Genomic DNA, 20,806 nt, shown 5'->3' on the forward strand with positions numbered 1-20,806 from the left:
AAGATAAGTGGAATTTCTGCCAAAACACAATCAAATACTAAAGCTTGAATTGCATGAAAATCCACCGTGTGTATTGTCTGCATAGAGTATGTTATCACTGTTAAGATCAGGATGAGTCTGCAGGTTATTAATGTAAACCAATACACTGTCACCTAAGTACATCATGTGTTGCTGCTTAGAAATACTTTTAAGCTTGAATGTTAGGGTTTTGTTTAACCCATAAAGACCCAGAGCTACTTTTGTGGCAGTACCCAAATGACTTTTTCTCTCTTATTTAACCTTTCATCAGTCGTTTATCACCATTTATTGTAATATTATCCCCTGTATTTTGTGTTTTTTTAATGAATATTAGGTATTTTCCCATAATTAATTCACTGATCATATAGATGTTTATAAAAGCTCAGATTAATGTTGATTGGCATAATATCAAAAACAGAGAAAAAGTAAGAAAATTTGACTTTTTCAACAAAATCTATCATTAACTGAACATAAACCAAGTGTGTCCATCCACTGTCATTGATCCAACTCCATGGGTTTTACTGGTGAATCAATGTTGTAGAAGCTGATGGTGTTTCCATGTTCACTACGGAGCCTCTGAACGTCCAAATGGGTCATATCTGATGACCGTGAAAAGATGACAAAAATGCATTTTACACCAATTATTTACATGTATTGATAGGATTAATGGATCAACAGTGATGTAACATTTTATACTGGTAAATCATTTTGGTCGCCGATGGATGTTTGGGTCTTTATGGGTTTGTGGTTTTTTTCCCCAAAAGCAATAGAATCTAGCAACTAAATAAAATGCATTTAGAAGCTCAAAACCCATGGTTAAAAATGAAAATACAGCACAGTTTGAAGCAGTGTTTTAATAGTTTTATTTTCGAGGCCAAACAGGACTTCAGATGTTGCAACAGCAGCAGTAGAATGTCAGTTCAGCAAAAGGCAGTCAGAGAACAGCTGGAGACAACATGTGCTATAGTGCCACCCGTTGGCTACATATATGTGGTGCAGGATTCACTAGTGGCTCAGACTACAGAGCTTCTAAAAAGAGTTTACAGAAACCTAAACCCATCCATTAGCACCGATTCACTAAGGGAATCTGAGTGAGAACAAATGTGTTGCACCTTTTGCTTGATCTAGTGATGGCATAAAGGCAGAAGACAAATTTCGGTGTGTGGTGCATGTGCATGTTTACGTGTGTGAACCCCCACTGACGAAATAAAGATTCTTCTTCTTTAACAGTAGAAACATGCATTATTCAATTAAGACACTGTGATAAGTGGATTATTTAAAAAAAAAAAAAAGGATGATGAAGCAAATTATGCTTTTTCTTATCCTTCAAAACCAACAATCACCACCACCATCATCACTCTTCAGGGACGGCCTCAGCCTCAGCCTCAGCCTCCACCTGCTCCTGCTCCTTGGTCTCTGCAGCAGCTGGTTCCTCTGCTGCTGCTGCTGCTGCTGGCTGCTCCCCTTCCTCCTCCTTTTTCTCCTCCTCCTCCTTCTTCTCCTCAGTCTTGATCACCACTGTTTCAGTCTTGGTAACTGTAGCGCTTTTCACCGTTGCACCATCTTGGGCAGTGATGGAGCCGGCGCTGGCCTTGACCCCACCAAAGGAGGAACTGACGTAGGAGGGGGTGTGGGAACTCTCCAAACCATAAGCATTGTAGTTCATAGCTGCCCGTTGACAAGTAAAACCATTAACTTAGACTTGGATGTTTAAGAGTCAAACACTTTTAGATGTATTCTACACCACTGATACTGTTAGAAGTATCTCTATTGCAGTGGTTCCCAACCTTTTTTGGCTCATGACCCCATTTTAACATCACATTCAAAACAGACATTTTTTTTTGGCTAAAATTAATTTGTTTTTGATCATGTAGTTTTCTATACTAAGTTGCAAATAAACCTTAATTTTAGACCACATTTAGTCTATATAATGTATATTATTATGGACGGAGGCAGAAAAGCCAGGTGAAGATAACTGCACAAAGTGAGAATTTTATTTTCCTTGGTCAGGATATGTACAGTCAGTCCAGCTTGGATTTATAAGGGTAACAATTAATACTGAACAAACAATAACTCAGACTATGAATTATGAAAGAGCTGCAGCATCTGAAACCGACCACAATGAACATTTGACAGATAAACAGTACCACAGTGCTTCAGTTTCAGCTTCAGTTTGTCATGTCTTTTATAGATTGTGATTGTCTCTCTCAACTCACCATATATTTTTTATTGGTAAGTTTTTTTTATTTTTATTTTTATCAATTACTAGAAATTTCAGGCGACCCATTTGAATTCCAGGTGACCCCAAGGTTGAAAAACACTGCTCTATTGTAATTCACAAGAATAATGGATTATTTCTGGTCATGTCTGCTGTGATTTAAGAATGAGTGCATCATTTATTCTCTTGTCATAATATGCAATAACATTTAACACTGACACAATTAAGGAATGTGCAAACTGACTAATCATTTTCTCATTTGTTTTCAGCCTCTAAAATCAAGGTTAAAATAGTTTTGAATTTTTCATTATAGTTTAGTTTTATTGAGTTTTGACTTTTTTTTTCCTCTAATTTAATTCGTTTTTATTAGTTTTTAGAGCAGATTTGCTAGTTTTTATTAGTTTTCGTTTTCCTAAATGTATTAGTTTTATTTTTTTCATATCTTTTATCTTCCTCGCTGTCGTATTCACATAAATCCCAGACAGGACTCTGCTGCTTTCTCCCAACTTTAGTCTCCATGTTTCCAGGTAGAGTGGGGACGAGAAGCCGACTCTAAACGACAAGTGACGAGAAGTGATGGACAGTGAGTTGCTGTATGGTGCCGCCAGCTAAAATTGCTCAAGTGAAATAAATCGATTTCATATCAATCTGACGCTGACAAAGACGAAAATGAAGTGAATTTTATCCATAATTTTTATACGTTTTAGTTACTTTTGTAAGCACACAATACAGTATCATTTAGTTATCGTTTATTCTTTTAATTATAGTTTTTATTTATTTCAGTTAGCAAAAATGTTTTTTCAATTCTAGTTTTTGTCATTTCGTTAGTTTTCGTTAACGATAATAACCTTGTCTAAAATGTCAGTATTTACTGGTTTCTTCATTATTTTTCTTTTTTAACCTGCTAACTACACAAAATCACATATTTGAATACAGTGACTTAAGCTCTGGGAAATGGTAGTGCAGTTAACCCTTTATCGGGCAAGAGACTTTTTTTTGTTAATTTCCATACACGTTGCAAGACAGTGACAGCAACAGTTCCAGTGAGGACAGTGAGGGAACAATTGCCGGTCCAATGTGGTCTACAGGGTCTGTAAGGTCCACCTCAGCATGAACAGTGAGTGTACCTGCTTTATTAGGTACCATGAAGTAATGGTACTAAGGTAAGGAATGATGTTCTAAGGGATAATGTGGATGTGGACAGGGGTCTGGATCAGCACTTATGCTATGTTTTTCTTGTATGTTTAATATATGCTTCTTGGATTTTTTTTTTTTTTTTTGACCATTTATGGGCAAGGAACCAAAGACAGTAACTTCATTGACCTTGATTTTCTACATGACAATAGAAAATTTTGAAACATTTCACGAAAGTACTAAAGTTTTGTTATGTCCTCCAACAACACACTAAGGTTGAAATTTTGAATTTCGGAGTATTTCTATGAGTTCCTATAAACGGTTAACATGGGTATTTCTATTGTCACTGAATGACAGATTGTTTTATTATTAAAAAATGCACATAACATTAATCCTAGGGCCTTTTACTGTTAAAGTTAGACATGATTATTTGTTGTTTCGTGGTTGTAACACTCCAACATATCTTTCAAAAAACTGAAGGACTTACTTGTCTGCTTGGATATATTGGTCTTGATTCCAGTCACCAGCCTGTAAATAAGACAGAGAAAAGAGACAAAGTGCCATAAGATACACAGAATAAATAAAACAAGTCATTTACAAAAGCTTATGTCGATGCTACTCACTAGAACCTTGTCTTACCTGTCCTCCTCTCCCTCCAGTAGTTTCCTGTAGGTGGCGATCTCAATATCCAGTGCCAGCTTCACGTTCATCAGTTCCTGATACTGGCGGACTTGCAGGGCCATGTCCTGCTTGGCTCTCTGCAGAGCTTCTTCCAGATCTCTAATGCGGAGTTTAGCGTCCTTCACTGCCAGTTCACCACGTTCCTCCGTCTCTGCGATCTGAGCTTCCAAACTATTCCTCTAAAACACATTGAAAGATTTAATTGCAAAGGCTTTATTGGACCCTCTATAACAGCTGAAGACTCAGAAGTAAAGCAGTGGTCAACTCTTATTAATCCATAAAGACCCAAGGCTCCACTGGCGACCAAAACCATCTACTGATCTGAAATGTTTAATGCCTTCTGATCCACTAATCCTATCATTACATGTAAATAATAGGTGTGAAATAATTTTTTTCATCTTTTCATGGTCATCAGATATAACCCATTTGGATGTTCAGAGGCTCCAAAGTGAACGTGGAAACACCATCATCTTCTACAACATTGATTCACCAGTAAAACCCATGGAGTTGGATCAATGACAGTAGATGGACACACTTGGTTTATGCTCAGTTATTGATAAATTTGGCAAAAAAAAAAAAAAAAAAAATCACTTTTTTTTTTCAGTTTTCTCCATTTTGATATAACCTTTACATCAACTCTGAGTTTTCATGAACATCTAAATTAAATATAGGAAATTAAACAATTAAACAAGAAAATACATGACTGACAATGAAAAAATGCAAAAAAAAAAAATAGAGGATAATATTATATTAAATGGTGATAAATTACTTAGGAAAGGTTAGATAGAGAGAAAAATTCATTTCCAAACTGCCATAAAAGTAGCACTGGGTCTTTATGGGTTAAAGCAATCAAATCCAACTCCTATTACATGACATGCATTTAAATATTCTCAATTGTAGTCCATGGGCCTCACCTGTGATTTAACCATCTCAATTTCAGACTGAAGCCTCACTATCCTGCGGTTCATGTCAGAAATCTCAGCCTTCGTCGACTTCAGGTCATCACCATATCTACCTGCTGAGTGCTGCATCTCTGCATACTGGTACAGACACAAATCACAGAGTAGTCAGAATCAACAGAACTTTTTTGTAAGTTTTTGGAACATCATGAGCAGGGTTAGAATGCGGGCCATATATTTCCAATCATAGGTGAACTGAGTTTAGTGTCTGTATCATCTGTTTATGTACATTTAGGGGAAAGAAGGTTAAGTAAAGCACTGACAGATAAAGTTAGAAGAGTTGAAATAAGGTGAATAGAAGCACAAAGTTAACACAATTTACTCATTTCTTAAAAAAAATAATCTGCACTATATAGTATGAAATATATTATGAAATCCTCTACGTCTGTCAGAGGAGTAGATTTGTGGAACAGCAGCACAGATGAGTTGAAACTATGTACCTCTCCCTCTCACCTCAAAAAAACAATTATAAATATGACTCTTAACCCTCCGGTATCCGGGTGCACCTTTTAGGCACACTTTGCACTTCGTTTTAAAAAACTTCATATTATTTTTCACAATTTAAATAAGGTTAGAATTCAACAGTTGTTCATTTTTGCATGATCTTTAAAATTCTGGCCACCAACTAAAATGTGCACATTGTAAACAAAAGAAAATTACAAGACTAGCATCTGTCTTCCAAGTGTGCCTAAAATGCACTATTTCTTCCATTTGATATATATGATTAGGGCTGACCTTGATTTACAAAAATAAAATCAAATTAGAGCGGAAAAATCAATCAATATATAATATTTAATAGTTTGAGTTATAGGTGTGCATTTTACGCACACTTGGTGACAGATGCTTGTATTTTTTAACATTTGACCTGGCGCCAAAAATAATAATGCAAATTAACCAATGCTGGAGTTAATCATTAACACATGTCAGGCTGCAAAAATCAAATAATAAGTGATCCACTTTTTATGTAGTATATTGAACAAAAATAATTTTTTGTGTTTTTTGCATCCAAAAAAAAAAAAAAAGCTTTGTTTACATTACAAACACAGCATTTAAAGGGTTAAAAAAAATTGACAATCAATGAGTATTCAGTATTTTTATTTACGGCTCAAGTTGATGAAATAAAAAAAATTGTAAAAGAATTTAAAAAAAAACTGTATGAAAATTTTTTTTGACATTATTCCACAAGTGTGCCAAAAAGGCACACTTGGTGCTTGGTAAGGGCCTTGCTGGATGGGATATCGGAGGGTTAATAGATATATGAACTTTAAGTCTTAAGTTTGTATGCAATATTTAATATTTATTTCAGCATTGATATTGTTTTCATTGTTGGTGTGAATATGTTGTGTTTGTTAAAGTTAAGGACGTGCTGTAAAATAATGTATAAAAGGTAGGTAAAATAAGCAGAAAGCTTCAGCCTAGTCCTTTTCAGTCTGACTGTGTAAATTAATTATTTAATTAGTGAAGTTTGTATTATAAATTTTCATTTCATGGAGTGATTGTTGGATCTATGGATTGGATGGATTCGTGGACTGTTTGTTCTTCAGACTGAAAAAGAAAAAAAAAAAACACTAGAGGACATAAATTCAGTTTATATGTATAATTACTATATTAACATAAGGTCAGACTGCATCAGGGGATGTTTTGTACAGAGTTAATCTGAAATAACCAAAGAGCTCTCACCTTATTTTGGTACCATGCTTCAGCCTCTGCCCTGCTTCGATTGGCAATGTCTTCATACTGGGCACGGACTTCAGCGACGATGGCATCCATGTCAAGATTACGGCTGTTGTCCATCTCCACAATAACTGATGTGTCCTTAATCTGGCTCTGGAGTTCGGAAATTTCCTAAACCAGGCAATGCATTAAAATGAATGTGGAGAAGCAAAACTGATTTCAGGCAATATTATGCTACTACACCAGTTTTCATCAGTGTGCAGCTAAAAATAATTCTAGAAAAGTTATTACTGCATCATAGATCTGCCTGAGGAACTCAATTTCTTCAGAGAGTGCATCCACTTTGGATTCCAGCTCCACTTTGATCATGTAGGCTGCATCTGTGTCCTGCATTGGAAAAGAAAGCATTGAATATGTTACATTTTTGCATGTAGCACTAGGGAGAAGTGCCCCTTGGATAATTCTAGATTCAAGATATTGTTAAAAAAAATACTTAAACAGACCTTTTTCATGAGCACAAAGTTATTCTCACACTCATTGCGTTTGTTGATTTCATCCTCATACCTAGAGAAACAAAAAGATTAAAATGAACACACGGAACATCTTTCGTTTTAACGTGTCTAAGGGAAAAGTTGCAGCTTCATTAACTCACTTATTTTTGAAGTCCTCCACAAGACCCGTCATGTGATGCAGGTCAGACTCCAGTTTGACCTTTTCATGACCCAGGTTATCCAGCTGTTTGCGCAGGTTGGCGATGTAAGCTTCGAACATGGCATCAATGTTGGAGCGGGATGTGGTCTGTTCCTGCACGAGTTTCCACTTGGTCTCCAGCATTTTGTTCTGTTGTTCTAGAAAGCGGACCTGCAGAAAGAAAAGTGGATGTATGCATAATTAACCCATAAAGATCCAAACATCCACCGTCGACCAAAACCATCTACTGATCTAAAATGTTTAATACCTGGTGATCCACTAATTCTATCAATCCATGTAAATAATTGGTGTAAAATGCAGGTTGTCATCTTTTCATGGTCATCAGATATGACCTATTTAGACGTTCAGAGGCTCTGTAGTGAACATGGAAACACCGTCATCTTCTACAACATTGATTCACCAGTAAAATCCATGGAGTTTAATCAATGACAGTAGATGGAGACACTGGGTTTATGCTCAGTTAATGGTATGTTTTACAAAAAAAGTCACTTTTTCTCCAGTTTTTCCAGTTTTTAATATAATAACCATGAACTTTACTTTGAGCTTTTATGAACAACTGCATGATCAGTAAATTAAATATAATAAAATACCAGATTTTCACAGAAAAATAATTAAATCCGGAGCATAATATTATAAAAAAATGGTGATACATTGCTTAAGGAAGGTTAAATAAAGAGAACATTCCATTTGGGAACAGACACAGAAGTAATGATGGGCCCTTATTTGTTAAAAATTAGATTAGTGGTTCTATGGCATTGATGCACATAGAAATACAGCACAGCATCAACGATCAGACTGAGAATGTTTGGCTTCACTGGTTAAGCAGTGATTAAATGAATGGGCAAGTCATTCTGCATATATAACCCCCTCCTTATTTGAAAGCAATATGAATACAGTTGTGGAAAAAATTATTAGACCACCTCTTGTTCTCTTCAGTTTCTTGTTCATTTTAATGCCTGGTACAACTAAAGGTACATTTGTTTGGACAAATATAATGATAACAACAAAGTAGCCCATAAAAGTTTAATTTCAGAGCTGATATCTAGCCATTTTCCATGTTTTCTTGATAATAACCAAAATCACTTCAGTTCTTACATCAATATCTATGGCATTGTACTGACAAAAACAGTGCTTTTAGGCATTCCATGTTTTCTTTTCTGTCTGTTTTAGTCACATGATACACACAGGAGTTAGTACTTGATTGCATAACCATTGTTTTCGATGACTTTTGATAGTCTGATAGTTTTTTTTACGCAATTGTTTGTCTGTGGTGCAAGAAGGCAGTCATTTAATTGTATGTGTTGTGGACAGAAAGGAATGTGTGTAAAGAAAAAGACTGACTGAAAAAAATATGAATGAATCGACATTGTTTGCTGATGGACAAAGGAATGAGTGAGGATCGATTGAAAGAACAATGACCGACTGAACTTCTTCCACCTCAAATGTCACATCAGTTACTCCTCATGGAACTCTAACCCCTAGTGCCGTGTTTCGACACAAAGTGGCACTGTTACACCGAGTGTGACACAGTTCCCCACTTAATAACTTTTCTATTCAGTGTCTTGACCCTGGGTGGGGTTACCACTCAGCAAACATGACAGGAGACAGTCACCTCTGCATGTTTGTGCCGTATCAGAAAGGTATGTAGAGGAAGGGCAGACTGCTTTGTTTTACAATCTGAAGAAATGGTCTCGGTGTGATTGATTTACAGGTAAATCTACGAATATCCATTCTTCTGGGTGCCTCCTTAAACAAGACATTTATGACTCGCACTGAATGGCACTAAGACAGCAAGATAGTAAATGGACATAAGTGGTATGGTCTGTGCCAGCTTCTGTTAACTGACTGATAAGATAGCTGCTTTGTACGTAGGAGTAATCACCGTTTGGTAGTGGATATATAATAGTGATTTATACTACTGTCAAGAAAATGGCATTCTTAATCATTATACAGCCTCATAAAGTGGCTAATGATCAGATTAACAACCAACATTTTGAGTATAAGTCTATTGCAGAGTTTACTCCTACCTGTTTTTAACAAGCTTGTCTAATGGAAACTTCCACACTACCCCTATTGTTCTGTTTTACCAAATTTTTGCATAGACTTTAGCTTTAAAATAACTTCAAAAATCAGACTGCAGTAATTAGAAAAAAAAGAGAAAAACAGGCACTCTAGGCCCTTTTTTGACTTTCATGAACACTAAATACTCTCTCTCCTGCAGGATATTGCTTACATGGCATGCTGCCCTCCAGGCAAAATAGCTCTGCTCTTCATCCTAGACCTGATTGTACTCTGTATCCATGCTGATCCTCTTATCTGAGCTCTGTGATCTGGCAGCGAACGTGAAGAAGCTAACTCAAAATGTCAGAAATGCTGTGCTTTGGCTTTTGGCAGACTGCTGTTGTTATATATATATATACAGTGTTCACAGGGATTTTCTGATGAATAATATCTATTGTGTAATCAGATCTCTTTCACCTTGAGCTATTTTGGCTTGTAATACACACATTTCCTGTAATGCAAAAGTGATTTTTGTTTTTTGTCTGCACAGAATTAATTCCTGATGGTCACTGATACCAGCAGCACATGGGAAACAACGCCCTGCAACTAACATGCAATATCTACTGTTTTTGCTCTTTTTCCCAGTTCTATGCCAGGTATGCCTCTGCAAAAACCAAATTTCATGCACTAACCCTTGAGTACATCTCATCATCATTTTGTGTGTACTGACCTTGTCAATGAAGGTTGCAAAGCGGTTGTTCAGGGTCTTGATCTGCTCCTTCTCCTGGGTGCGGACTGCTTGGATAGTGGGGTCAATGTCAAGGTTCAGGGGGGCCAGCAGGCTCTTGTTCACTGTTACAGCTGTGATGGGGGGTGGCATGTCATTGGCCATGCCACCAGCCATGCCCCCACCGAAGCCCACATAGCCAAATTCTACTCCACCTCCTCTTTGTCCAGAGCCCCCAGCGACATACCCACCAACCACCTTAAATCCCCCAGCGCCCACAGCAGCACCACTGCTGCCCACACCTCCATAGGAGCTGCGGACAGCATAGCTCTGCCTGCCGCCGGCCACACCACGGCCCCCATAACCAGAGAAGGAGCGGCTGCTGAAACCCTGGGATGGGCCCCTGGAGGACGACACAGTGGAGAAGGTAGTGGTCTTCAGAGCTCTGACGGACATGGTCACAGTGGGAGTCGGTAGCACTGAGGCTGGGAGAGGAGGCTGAGAGACTCTTCTGAGGGAAAGAGAGTCAGGCAGATAGACCCTCCCTGGTCTCCACTGCTATTTATCAGAGCAAGGGAGGGACCCTGCTGAGGTACGATTGGCTGTCGTCTTCAGCAAGAAAGTGAAGAGCAAGGGGGGAGTGGGAGAGAGGGAAAGATGAGGGAATGTTAGGGAAGAAAATTGCATCATGTTACACATTTACAGCACACAAAGTGGGTTGGAGAGAGCACAACAATTACATAATAGTCGGTGTGCCACTTTCACAAAGAGTTATTGTAAATGTACTGGATTAACACTGGAAAAGTGAGTTCTGTCCATTAGCAAACTTATAAAGTAGCATTTTCCATACTTCGTGCTTTACATTACTTTATATAGTATTGGCTCAATTGTATCTTCCAGTTATTAAATTGTACTGTACGAAACACACATGCACGCTCACATCTCACACATACAAACACACACTCAACCACATAAAGTCAAACCTTGGGTATAATGAACAGACGCATCATTTTTATGACCTTCTCTTCCACTTTACTGCAGTTCTCATAGACATGACATATTGCAAAGTAAATTGTGGTTGCCCAGTGTGATGTGCTTTATGTGTTTGTGGGCAGTCACTGGATGTCACCTAAGTGTGGGAGAACCAATTTTACCCATTCAGTACACTCTGTTGGCTTTGTATTTTTATCTTTAATTTATAACTCATTTGAGGGGGTATTTTTTTGACAAATCTCCACATTAGGTGATGATTAAAAGTAAGTTATTGAAAGAGCAAATATTCTACGCAGACATTTGTAGATGATACCGTTGGAAACATCAAAGTCAGTGAGCTTTTATTTAGCGTCTGCACATTGCACAATAGTGAGGTGTATGGCACTGGCTGAGGAATGACTTTATCAGCTGTGATCAGTGAACCAGGCACACACACACACACACACACACATCAGGTTTTCATGAGTTTCAGGGACATTATATTGACTTACATTCATTTCCTGGTGACTAACAATATCTACAACATACCAAACCGTAACCTCTGACCTTAACATCATCGCTGCCCTGAACTTAACCTAACCTTGAGACAACCCATAACCCTCAAATTGTTTATGTATTTGTATGTATTTGAATTTATGGCTCGATACATATCTCTACTTCCATGGTTACAGATATTAAAGAGAAAAACACATTTGGTAAGGCCTTATCATTTCATGACGCTTTTATATAAAACAGGAACCTCAACCTTCCTTTCAAACTGTGGAAATCATGATTCATATGTCGCTTGGCAGATTTATGACTCATGGTTCTTTTCTCAAGTGCTGCTTAATTTGTACCAGAATAAACCCTTTGCTTTTTCAACCTGCACTTTGAACACATCCCTACTCATCTTTTTCATGTTTTATAGGGCTATGAAAAAACTAGACCCTTATGTACCATCTATTGTAAACAAACAAATCCCAAGCTATTCACTGTGCACAAACCATATACAAGATAGAGAGGGAAAGTGCTGTGGAAAGAACACCTTAACAACCTAAAAGGGACTTTAAAGCTTTGGACCACTCGAAAAATGCATGTTTTACTTGGCTGCTCTCAAACAGTGACGTGACTCTTCACAATGGAGTTTCTGTACTAAACTTGGAGGCTGCCATATATGTACAAGTCAACCAGTTTTTGTTGTTTCATTAACTCAGCCCCCGGAAAAACCCGTCAACTGATGGCCTGAGCTGTATTTATTGGCCACGCTGACAGCTGAATAATTAATAAAGTTTAAGTTTATTCTTCTAGACATGATAATTTGTCATTCTTTGTGCATGACAAAACTATGATGGTAATTTAAGAAGCTAAACTCCTGACCTTAGGTCTCTTAAGAGGCCAGTGATGTTTTGGTTTGTAAGAAGCTGCAATATTACACATTAAGTCAGGAATGTGCTGAGAGAGACACGTACATGCTACAAGGGGAGGGGTGATGCAGAGATGAGTTAGTGGGGGGTTGGAGATGACAATTAGCAAAGATAAGAAACAAACCTATTTCACAATCACTGTCAGACGCAAGAACAGGGTGGGATTTAAGATGCATGATGCTAAGTATGGATGGAGTAAAAGGCTGTGAATGAGGTGTTATAAGGTGATGGTATTCCAACAGTCACCTTTGCACTACTATACAGTTGTAAGAAATACAGGGTGTATCAAAAAAACTATACGTTTTGAAAAATTACCCTCAGCTCCAAATTAGATAATAGTTGGAATATTCTTTTATGGATGTCGGTAGCAAGATTATTAACCTAACGAAATGACAAAAACTAGAACTGAAAAAACATTTTCGTTAACTGAAATAAATAAAAACTATAATTAAAAGAACGATAACTAACTGAAACTGTATTGTGTGCTTACAAAACTAACTAAAACGTATACAAATTATGGATAAAATTCCCCTCGTTTTCGTCTTTGTCAATGTCGGATTGATACAAAATCGATTTATTTCCCTCAAGCAATTTTAGCTGCTGGCACCATATGATATTTAACGGTCCGTCACTTGTGTTCACTTGTGGTTTACAGTCGTCTTCTGGTCCCCACTCTACCTGGAAACATGCAGACTAAAGTTGGGAGAAAGCAGCAGAATCCTGTCTGGGATTATTTGAATACGATGGTGAAGAAGAGAAAAGATATATAAAAAAACAACAACAACAAAAAACTAAAACTAAACTTAAACTAAGCATTTAAAAAATAACGAAAACTAGTAATAACTATCAAACCTGCTCTAAAAACGAATTAAAACTAACTGAATTACAGGGAAAAAAAAGTCAAAACTAAATAAAACTAAACTATAATGAAAAATCCAAAACTATTGGAACCTTGGTCAGTAAGTCGGGGATTGGTGAATATTTGTGCAAATTTACAGACCCAGGTTTTCATGCATGAGTAAGGGTTAACCCTAACCCTAACTTGGCCTGTCCTCAGTGACATTTTCAGGCCTAAACAAGTTGAATTAACTTTGAAAGGCAGGAACAGCTGCCACGGGTAAGGAAATGAAATTGACACGGTGGCCGAAGTGTTAATGCTGCAACCTAGCAATTTTGTGGAAAACAAGATGGATGCCCATTGTCCCCTCCCGTGACCTTTGATTTGATTTAAATCCCACCGCTACATCCAGTTTTACCAGTTTTAACTTGGATTGCGCAATTTGCCCCTGCTCACTCATGCAAGAAAACCTGGGTCTGTAAATTTGGACAAATATCCACCAATCCCCTACCTACCTAAAATTATCACATGCAGAACTGGGGGTAATTTTTCAAAATGTATATATATTTTTTGATACACCCTGTATAATACCTAATGATTTTAAACATGAACTATTGCAAAAAAGAAACAAAAATAGAATGAAACCGAGATTTTTAGAGCAATAAACAGCTGCTATAAAAAACTTTCTGTATCATTATATTTTAATATGCAGGTGTATATAATTCAGCTTTGGTCGTCAGACTGGACTTTGTATGTTAAGGAGGGTCCTGCCTAGCCCTTACAGCTATCAGTAACATCAGCTGTAAAACTTCCTTCCTGCTTCACCCTATCACTCTTGTTCAAACACGGAAAATAAATGACATCTTCACAAACCGAGGCATAGAGTTCAACAGCGTCAAAACACAAGTTCTGCCCTGTAACCAACCAGTGGGAGTGGCTACAAAATGTGAGGGTGCCTGGACATTTTGTGTCATTGTAGTGGGTGTATTTGCTTTGTGACTCACGCCCCCTAGTGACTAGAGAGTGGAAGAGTTTTATGTGAGAAAGCAGCACAGAAGGAGTGGTCTGATGTGGTCCCAATGGAGTATTTATGGATGTGCATGTTCTGCTTCTTACATTCAGTTGAAGAAGTTACACAAAGACACACTTGATGACTTGTAACATCTTTAAAGAAGTGGTTTTATGACTTTTAATGAAACTAAACATTTGTTCCCACCTATGAGGATAGGTGTTCCTCTGATGAAACGCATCGTACTCACTCATCCTTTTAAGTCTTCCTGCGAAATGTCTTTGGGCTAGAAATGGACATGACATCCCACAGAGAAAATGCCTCTTAGTTGACACATTTCTCTTACCTCTGATGTGTGACCTCTACACACACTGGACGTAGCCATAAAACTGAAATACAGACAGATACACAAATAGTAACTCTCTCATTGTGCTTTTTATAGCTCAGTCAGTGAGGGGCTCCTGTGTCGACTCCTTGTGTCATATGATTATTATATTTGCATATGTATTTATGCTAATAAATACCGTTTGCTTTGTATATAAACGGGTGAGAGAGTGCTCTGAGGAGAAAGAAAGATGGAAAGGAGGTTCATCCGAGGCCACACCAGAGTGAGAGCGTGGATAATCTGACAGTTGTCCAACATTTGCAAAGACCATAAACTCCTGTAGTAGTTTTCCAGATTCCTTGCTGTGTGTTACCATGACGACTGAGAGTAAAGCTCCCCCCACATTTCCTCTTTCTTTTCTGAGCAGTAATTCAGAACCAGTTAAACTTATTTAAAAAAGGGAAAAAAATGAAACGTTTCAGTCACTATAAAGACCTGTTTCTGTTTGTTAGGATTTGTGAATTCTTTGAGTCAGAGAGTCGTCAACACACTCAGATAAACAAGACAGTGAAGACATGTCATGAGATATGAGTCACACTGATTTAATCCAGTGTTCCTCTTTATATCTGCTTGTCATGGTCCAAGGCCAGACTGTATGGTGTGTCTTTTCACATTCCTTTGCTTTTTGTTTTTTCATCAGGACTATTTAAAGAAAATACTAATTAAATGTGATAATTTGGGATGAAATGGTGTAAAGTGTGGGAAACACTGAAACTTGATCAGCTGTGATGACAAGGCAGTTTCTACAAAGAAAAGAACTGGGTTGTTTGGGCCTCAGAGGGTGTGTGAGGGTTTCTCCTAAATGGTTTTATAATATGATTCATGAGGCCAAGAGTAAATCTGCTCTGTCCGCAACTTTGCTCTCACTTAAACCTTTATGAACCCTTCTCAGGACATGCCAGATCCCAGTAATATTATTTATTTATTTTTGGGGGCTTTCTCATTCTTTTGGTGCTTTAGAGATTCTGGCCCTTTTATCCTCCTTCACCCAATAGCGAACAGTTGAACTATGGTGTTGTGTTTGTCATGTGTATAACAAAAGGTTAATGAAGAAGGAACACTCCTTACAATGAGATACCAAAGGTAGTTCTCATGATATGCATATCTGATATGGCTTAAAAGACAATTGTTCAAAATCCTAAACAAAACCGATCTATGGAGATAAACGCCTAGAGTATGATAACTGAATGAGGGCAGCTTCTCTTTCATATCAATTGTGTTCTTGGCTTCAGATGCTGAAAAGGTGCTATCACCTTACCTTCATTCTTTATGGATCTCTTCTATTGTGGCGTATTTGAAGCTTTGGTATTGTTTTGAATATCACAGGTTTTATTGTTTAAATGTTCATGTTGTGTAAAATCAGTACTGGATCTTATCAGTTCATAAACAACTGCACAAACATTTCCTCTTTAATTTCACAGTTTTGACTTAACTGTTTAAAAAAAATACTACTCTTTCCCTCTTGGTTTCATGAAAATCAGTGTTGTAGCTCCTATATCTTGTTTTCAGTTCAGTCTAGATAGGAAAGTAGACTGAAAGTCTGTTTATTTTGGGCTGGCTTGACCACAAACTTAGAAACTATGCAGCAAATGGTTTGCATCATGCCTTTTATGGGAAAACCAAAGAAATTCAGTTGCATGTTTATGAGGTAAACCTTTTTGGCCAATCTTTTTTTTTTACCCTTTAACTTTACATTTTATTTCTTCTTTTATTTTCTAGATTTATTGTAATCTAAATATCTATCACTTGCCTTTTTAATTTGTTGGTTATACTCCTGCTGAATAATATGATTTGCTTTGGTTAATCAAGTGTGTGTGAATGTGTTTAAGAGACAACATATGCTATACATTTGTTATGTTGCTTAGTGATAGAAACAGTATTTTGTTTATAAAAAAAGGGAACATGTGGGTGGATGTGAGCAGGGAGGGGAGCAGGAAGAGAAGAAAGGGGCGATGTTGAAGTGGGCAGGGTCTAAAAAACCAGCTGTGATTGAGGGAAAAGCAGGAGGAGTATAAGTTCCCCACTTCCCCCTGCCAGCGTCACTTTCTGAGCCGGTCAGTGGCGAGCCTCCACATCTCATTTTTCACTTTATTCTCAGCAGTGCTTAACATGTCCACCTTTAGCTTCAGAGCAGGAGGCAAACATGGGCCTTCTGGGCACCTGTCCTTCACCAGATCCACACCCCAGTATCATCAAGTCAGCGTTTATGGTGGTGCTGGTGGAAGAGGTTCTCGCATCTCCTCTGCACCTACCCTGCGCTCCAATGCCCCAATCGTCTCATCCTCATCTGCTTTCAAGGTGAGCAGCGGAATGGGTGGTGGTATGAGTGCAGGTTTGGGTGGAGGAGCTGCTGCATCTGCAGGTGGCAATTCCATCCTGGGCAACGAGAAGGGACACATGCAAAACCTGAATGACCGCCTGGCCAACTACCTTGAGACGGTGAGGAACCTGGAGCAGGCCAACAAGGAGCTGGAGATGAAGATCAGGGAGGCCCTTGAGAAAGGAGGGCCCGACATGAGAGACTACAGCAAGTACGAGCCCATCATAGAGGACCTTCGCAGACAGGTAAGTGACATATAGGAAATATTATCTGAAAGTGCACATGTAAAAACAGAATTTTAATATCAGTAATTGAGACAGACAATGAGAGGGGAGGGATTAGAGTGTTTTAAATGTTTTTGTTTGAGTGTGAAAATGAAGTAGAAGTTTATTCAGGCCTCTAATGTGAAAAACTTTGAGTGCATTATCAGAGATAATCTTTAAAATGGTTTGTTTATGTGTTGTAGATTGTTGCATTATTTCATTCATTTCTTATCTCTGCTTCAGTGCTTTCCATTAACCTAATTTTAAACACACTGTGAATAACAATTCTCTGAAGGGCAGCAATTCTATTGTAGGTTATTAAATTTCTTGCGAGAGAATGAAGGGTGTGGTTGCTAAACTCTGAACCTCCCCCCATCAACTCATTCGTGCAACAAACTGGTCAGAACTTCCTCAGATGAATCACCAACACGAGGGTATCATCATGCAAGCCAGATACAACTGGCAAGCAACCCTTCACAGACAAAAAAATTCCAAATGGTCAGGCGTGTAAATGGAGATTCTACAAGCATTCTTTGGTGTAGGAGGGCCTCAATGGGAACCAGATGTGTGGTAATGACACACACAAAGGATCTGATGCTGCCAGTGTGTGAGTGAGTGTGGTAGAGGAGTTGTATAACAATCGGCTCCAGTCAGAGGAGTCAAATGTCACATTCTTCCCCAGAAACTTCTTCGATGTCACATAATGGCACATTGATGGTGGCAGTTTCATTTAATTTTTCTCAACACATAAAGCGTTAAGTATTTCCTTTTTCCTTTTGGACAGGATACAATAGACACACAAAAACCACAAGCACTCGTACATACACAAAGAATCCGATGCCTGTGCACACATAAACATAGACAATCAGGCTGTATATGCAGAGAGAATGATGGTTCTGCTGGGGGAAAACTGCAGAGAATAAAACTGTGTGCGACTGATTCAGACAGGAAACACATTTTCTAACAACGCTAAAACAAACCAGATTGTGATTTGGCACGGGAACATCACTCTTCCCATCCTGCAGTTTGTGGTTCCTCTTTTTTATTGAATGTTGCTATGGATTCAACCAGTTTTGTGGCTCCACTGTGTAATTTGACTCTTGGGTTTCTATTGTTACATAAGGGAAACAGTGATTCACATCATATGTCTAATTCTGTAGTTCTGTTTAATAATGTTTTACTGCAATAATGATTAGAGCAACACTACTGATTTGTGCAAGACACCCTGTATTCTTTGCAACAAAAAAATGAATAAATCTTGTTGCTGGCAAAAGAGTACACAATACTCTCTATTAATTCCTACTTTTTTTGTGCAGATTTTCGACAAGATTTCAGAAAATGGTCGTTTGGTGCTCCAGATCGACAATGCCCGTCTGGCTGCTGATGACTTCAAAGTGAAGTATGTTGACTTTTTTTTTTTTGACTCCATCTAATTCAGCCTATAAATATTTGTATTTGCTGCATTACAGTAGAGTATGTGTCTCCAACCTCCTACAGGTCCGACAATGAGATGGCAATCCGCCAGTCTGTGGAGGCTGACATTGGCGGCCTGAAGAAAGTCATTGATGATACCAACATGAGCAGGATGAACATTGAGAGTGAGATTGAAGCTGTGAAGGAGGAGCTTGTTTTCCTCAAGAAGAACCACGAAAATGTGAGCGATACGACCACCAGATTAATAAAAACCACAATCTTGGAACAGTGAGTAGAGTCACAAGCCTTGAACATTTCAGATAATTTCTCTTTTTGTGTCTTTTCTGTAGGAGGTGATGGAAATTAGGAATCAGATCTCCCAATCAGGCGTACAAGTGGATGTTGATGCTCCCAAAGGTCAGGACTTGTCCCAGATCATGGAGGACATGAGGGCAAACTATGAGAAGATGGCAGTGAAGAATGCAGAGGACCTTAAACGGTGGCATGAAAATCAGGTGCAGATGCAGTGTCTCCTAAAGTAGTTGTACAATAACTGCATATGTGGACTTGTTTATTTGTTGGCTGACATCCTCTCCCTATCACTCTGTCAGATTGCAGATGTGCAGGTCCAGGTATCACAAAACACAGAAGCTCTCCAGGGGGCACAGATGGAGAAGAGTGACTTATCCAGACAGATCCAAACGCTGGAAATCGAACTTGCATCCCAGCAGAGCTTAGTAAGCATGCATCTGTAATAATTTCACCAAGGTTAGAACTTTCTTGCGTGATAGAATTCCTCTCATTTGTTGTATTCAACCCTTTAACAGAAAGCATCTTTAGAAGACACCTTACGCAACACAGAGCTACGAAACAATATGGAAATGGAGAAATACAATGCCATCATTATGCGTCTGGAGGAGGAGCTGACTAACTTGCGTGCAAACATCCAGCAACAGACCCAAGACTATGAAGCGTTGCTCAACATGAAGATGAAGCTGGAGGCTGAGATTGGCACATACAAAAACCTACTGGATGGAGGCGACTTCAAGTAAGAGTTATTAAGGTGTGTAGAAGCCAATAATGTAATAACAACTGATAACGGAATAAATTTGCCATTCTTAAAATGTAATAGTAATAGTAATAATAATGGTGTAATAGTAAAACGTAATATCTGGCCAATAACATAATAAAAGTCCTGAACCAATATCATAATAATAGCTTTTGGCCAATAACGTTATAACTTATTACATTATTCGCTCAGTTATTACATTTGCAAAGATTTTTTTTTTTTATTATCAGGCCAATAACGTAATAACCAGCCAATAAGTTATAACGTTATTGGCAAATTTATCACGTTATTGGCCGTTATTACGTTATCGGCTGTTATTACATTATTGGCTTCTACAAGGTGTGGAGAAGAAAAACAGTTAAAGATGACAATGGTGGTGTAGTTGTGGTTTGTAGGCACAGGATTCAGTTGGCAATGGTCACATACATGATAAGTTCAACAAGGTCAAACTGTTTGATTTATGTTTTGTACAGGCTCCAGGATGCACTCGATGAGCTGGCCGCCGCAACCTAATTTGGAACAACATTTTGGGACCATCCCAACAATGAAGACAGAGCTGCCAACAACTCTCCATCAAACAAAAAAAGCAAAAAACAACAAACAAACGTCATGCCCTTTCCCAATTAAACAAACCACAGTCACATATCTGGTACCACATTGATAATGCAGAAATTTCTGTATAAGGGCATTAAACCACACCAAAGTAAATCCAGCAGGACTGTTTTGAAAGCAACCATGTCCTCGCTTGACAGCAAAATAAAATTAATAAAAATATTTGTTGACACACTGCCATGCCTCTTGTTTATCTAATGGTTGTTATTTCACAATATAAGCAAGTACATTTTATACTTGTTTTTTTTGTTTTGTTTTGTTTTGTTTTGTTTTATTATTGGATTTATACTATTATCATAGCCCTGTATGGGTGCTGAGATGTAAGAAGTGTGCAAGATTTACATGGATTTAAGAGGATCTCATTAAGAACATGGAATA

At 38.1% G+C, this 20,806-nt stretch overlaps 2 protein-coding genes across 3 annotated transcripts; one reads left to right on the forward strand and one right to left on the reverse strand.

Annotated features, from left to right (window-relative positions):
- Positions 1 to 865: 865 nt before the first annotated feature.
- Positions 866 to 10,745, reverse strand: LOC115420079 (keratin, type II cytoskeletal 8-like). Its single transcript, XM_030135285.1, has 9 exons — positions 10,127 to 10,745; positions 7,337 to 7,545; positions 7,188 to 7,248; positions 6,976 to 7,071; positions 6,691 to 6,855; positions 4,966 to 5,091; positions 4,010 to 4,230; positions 3,858 to 3,898; positions 866 to 1,686 (listed from the first exon to the last, which is right to left on the reverse strand). Exons 1-9 carry the CDS (start codon positions 10,577 to 10,579, stop codon positions 1,373 to 1,375), a joined length of 1,686 nt encoding a protein of 561 aa, XP_029991145.1. The 5' UTR covers positions 10,580 to 10,745; the 3' UTR covers positions 866 to 1,372.
- A 6,036-nt stretch (positions 10,746 to 16,781) lies between these two features.
- Positions 16,782 to 20,603, forward strand: LOC115419437 (keratin, type I cytoskeletal 18-like). 2 transcript variants are annotated; one of them, XM_030134217.1, is made up of 7 exons: positions 16,782 to 17,316; positions 18,651 to 18,733; positions 18,832 to 18,988; positions 19,098 to 19,262; positions 19,359 to 19,484; positions 19,575 to 19,810; positions 20,290 to 20,603. In XM_030134217.1, exons 1-6 carry the CDS (start codon positions 16,861 to 16,863, stop codon positions 19,797 to 19,799), a joined length of 1,212 nt encoding a protein of 403 aa, XP_029990077.1. In that variant the 5' UTR covers positions 16,782 to 16,860; the 3' UTR covers positions 19,800 to 19,810; positions 20,290 to 20,603. The 2 variants fall into 2 exon arrangements, with proteins under 2 accessions (XP_029990077.1, XP_029990076.1); XM_030134216.1 differs by having other exon boundaries at positions 19,575 to 19,795.
- The last annotated feature ends 203 nt before the right edge of the window (positions 20,604 to 20,806 follow it).

This window comes from Sphaeramia orbicularis, chromosome 5 (assembly GCF_902148855.1).
Source record: "Sphaeramia orbicularis chromosome 5, fSphaOr1.1, whole genome shotgun sequence".
Taxonomy (NCBI): Eukaryota; Metazoa; Chordata; class Actinopteri; order Kurtiformes; family Apogonidae; genus Sphaeramia; species Sphaeramia orbicularis.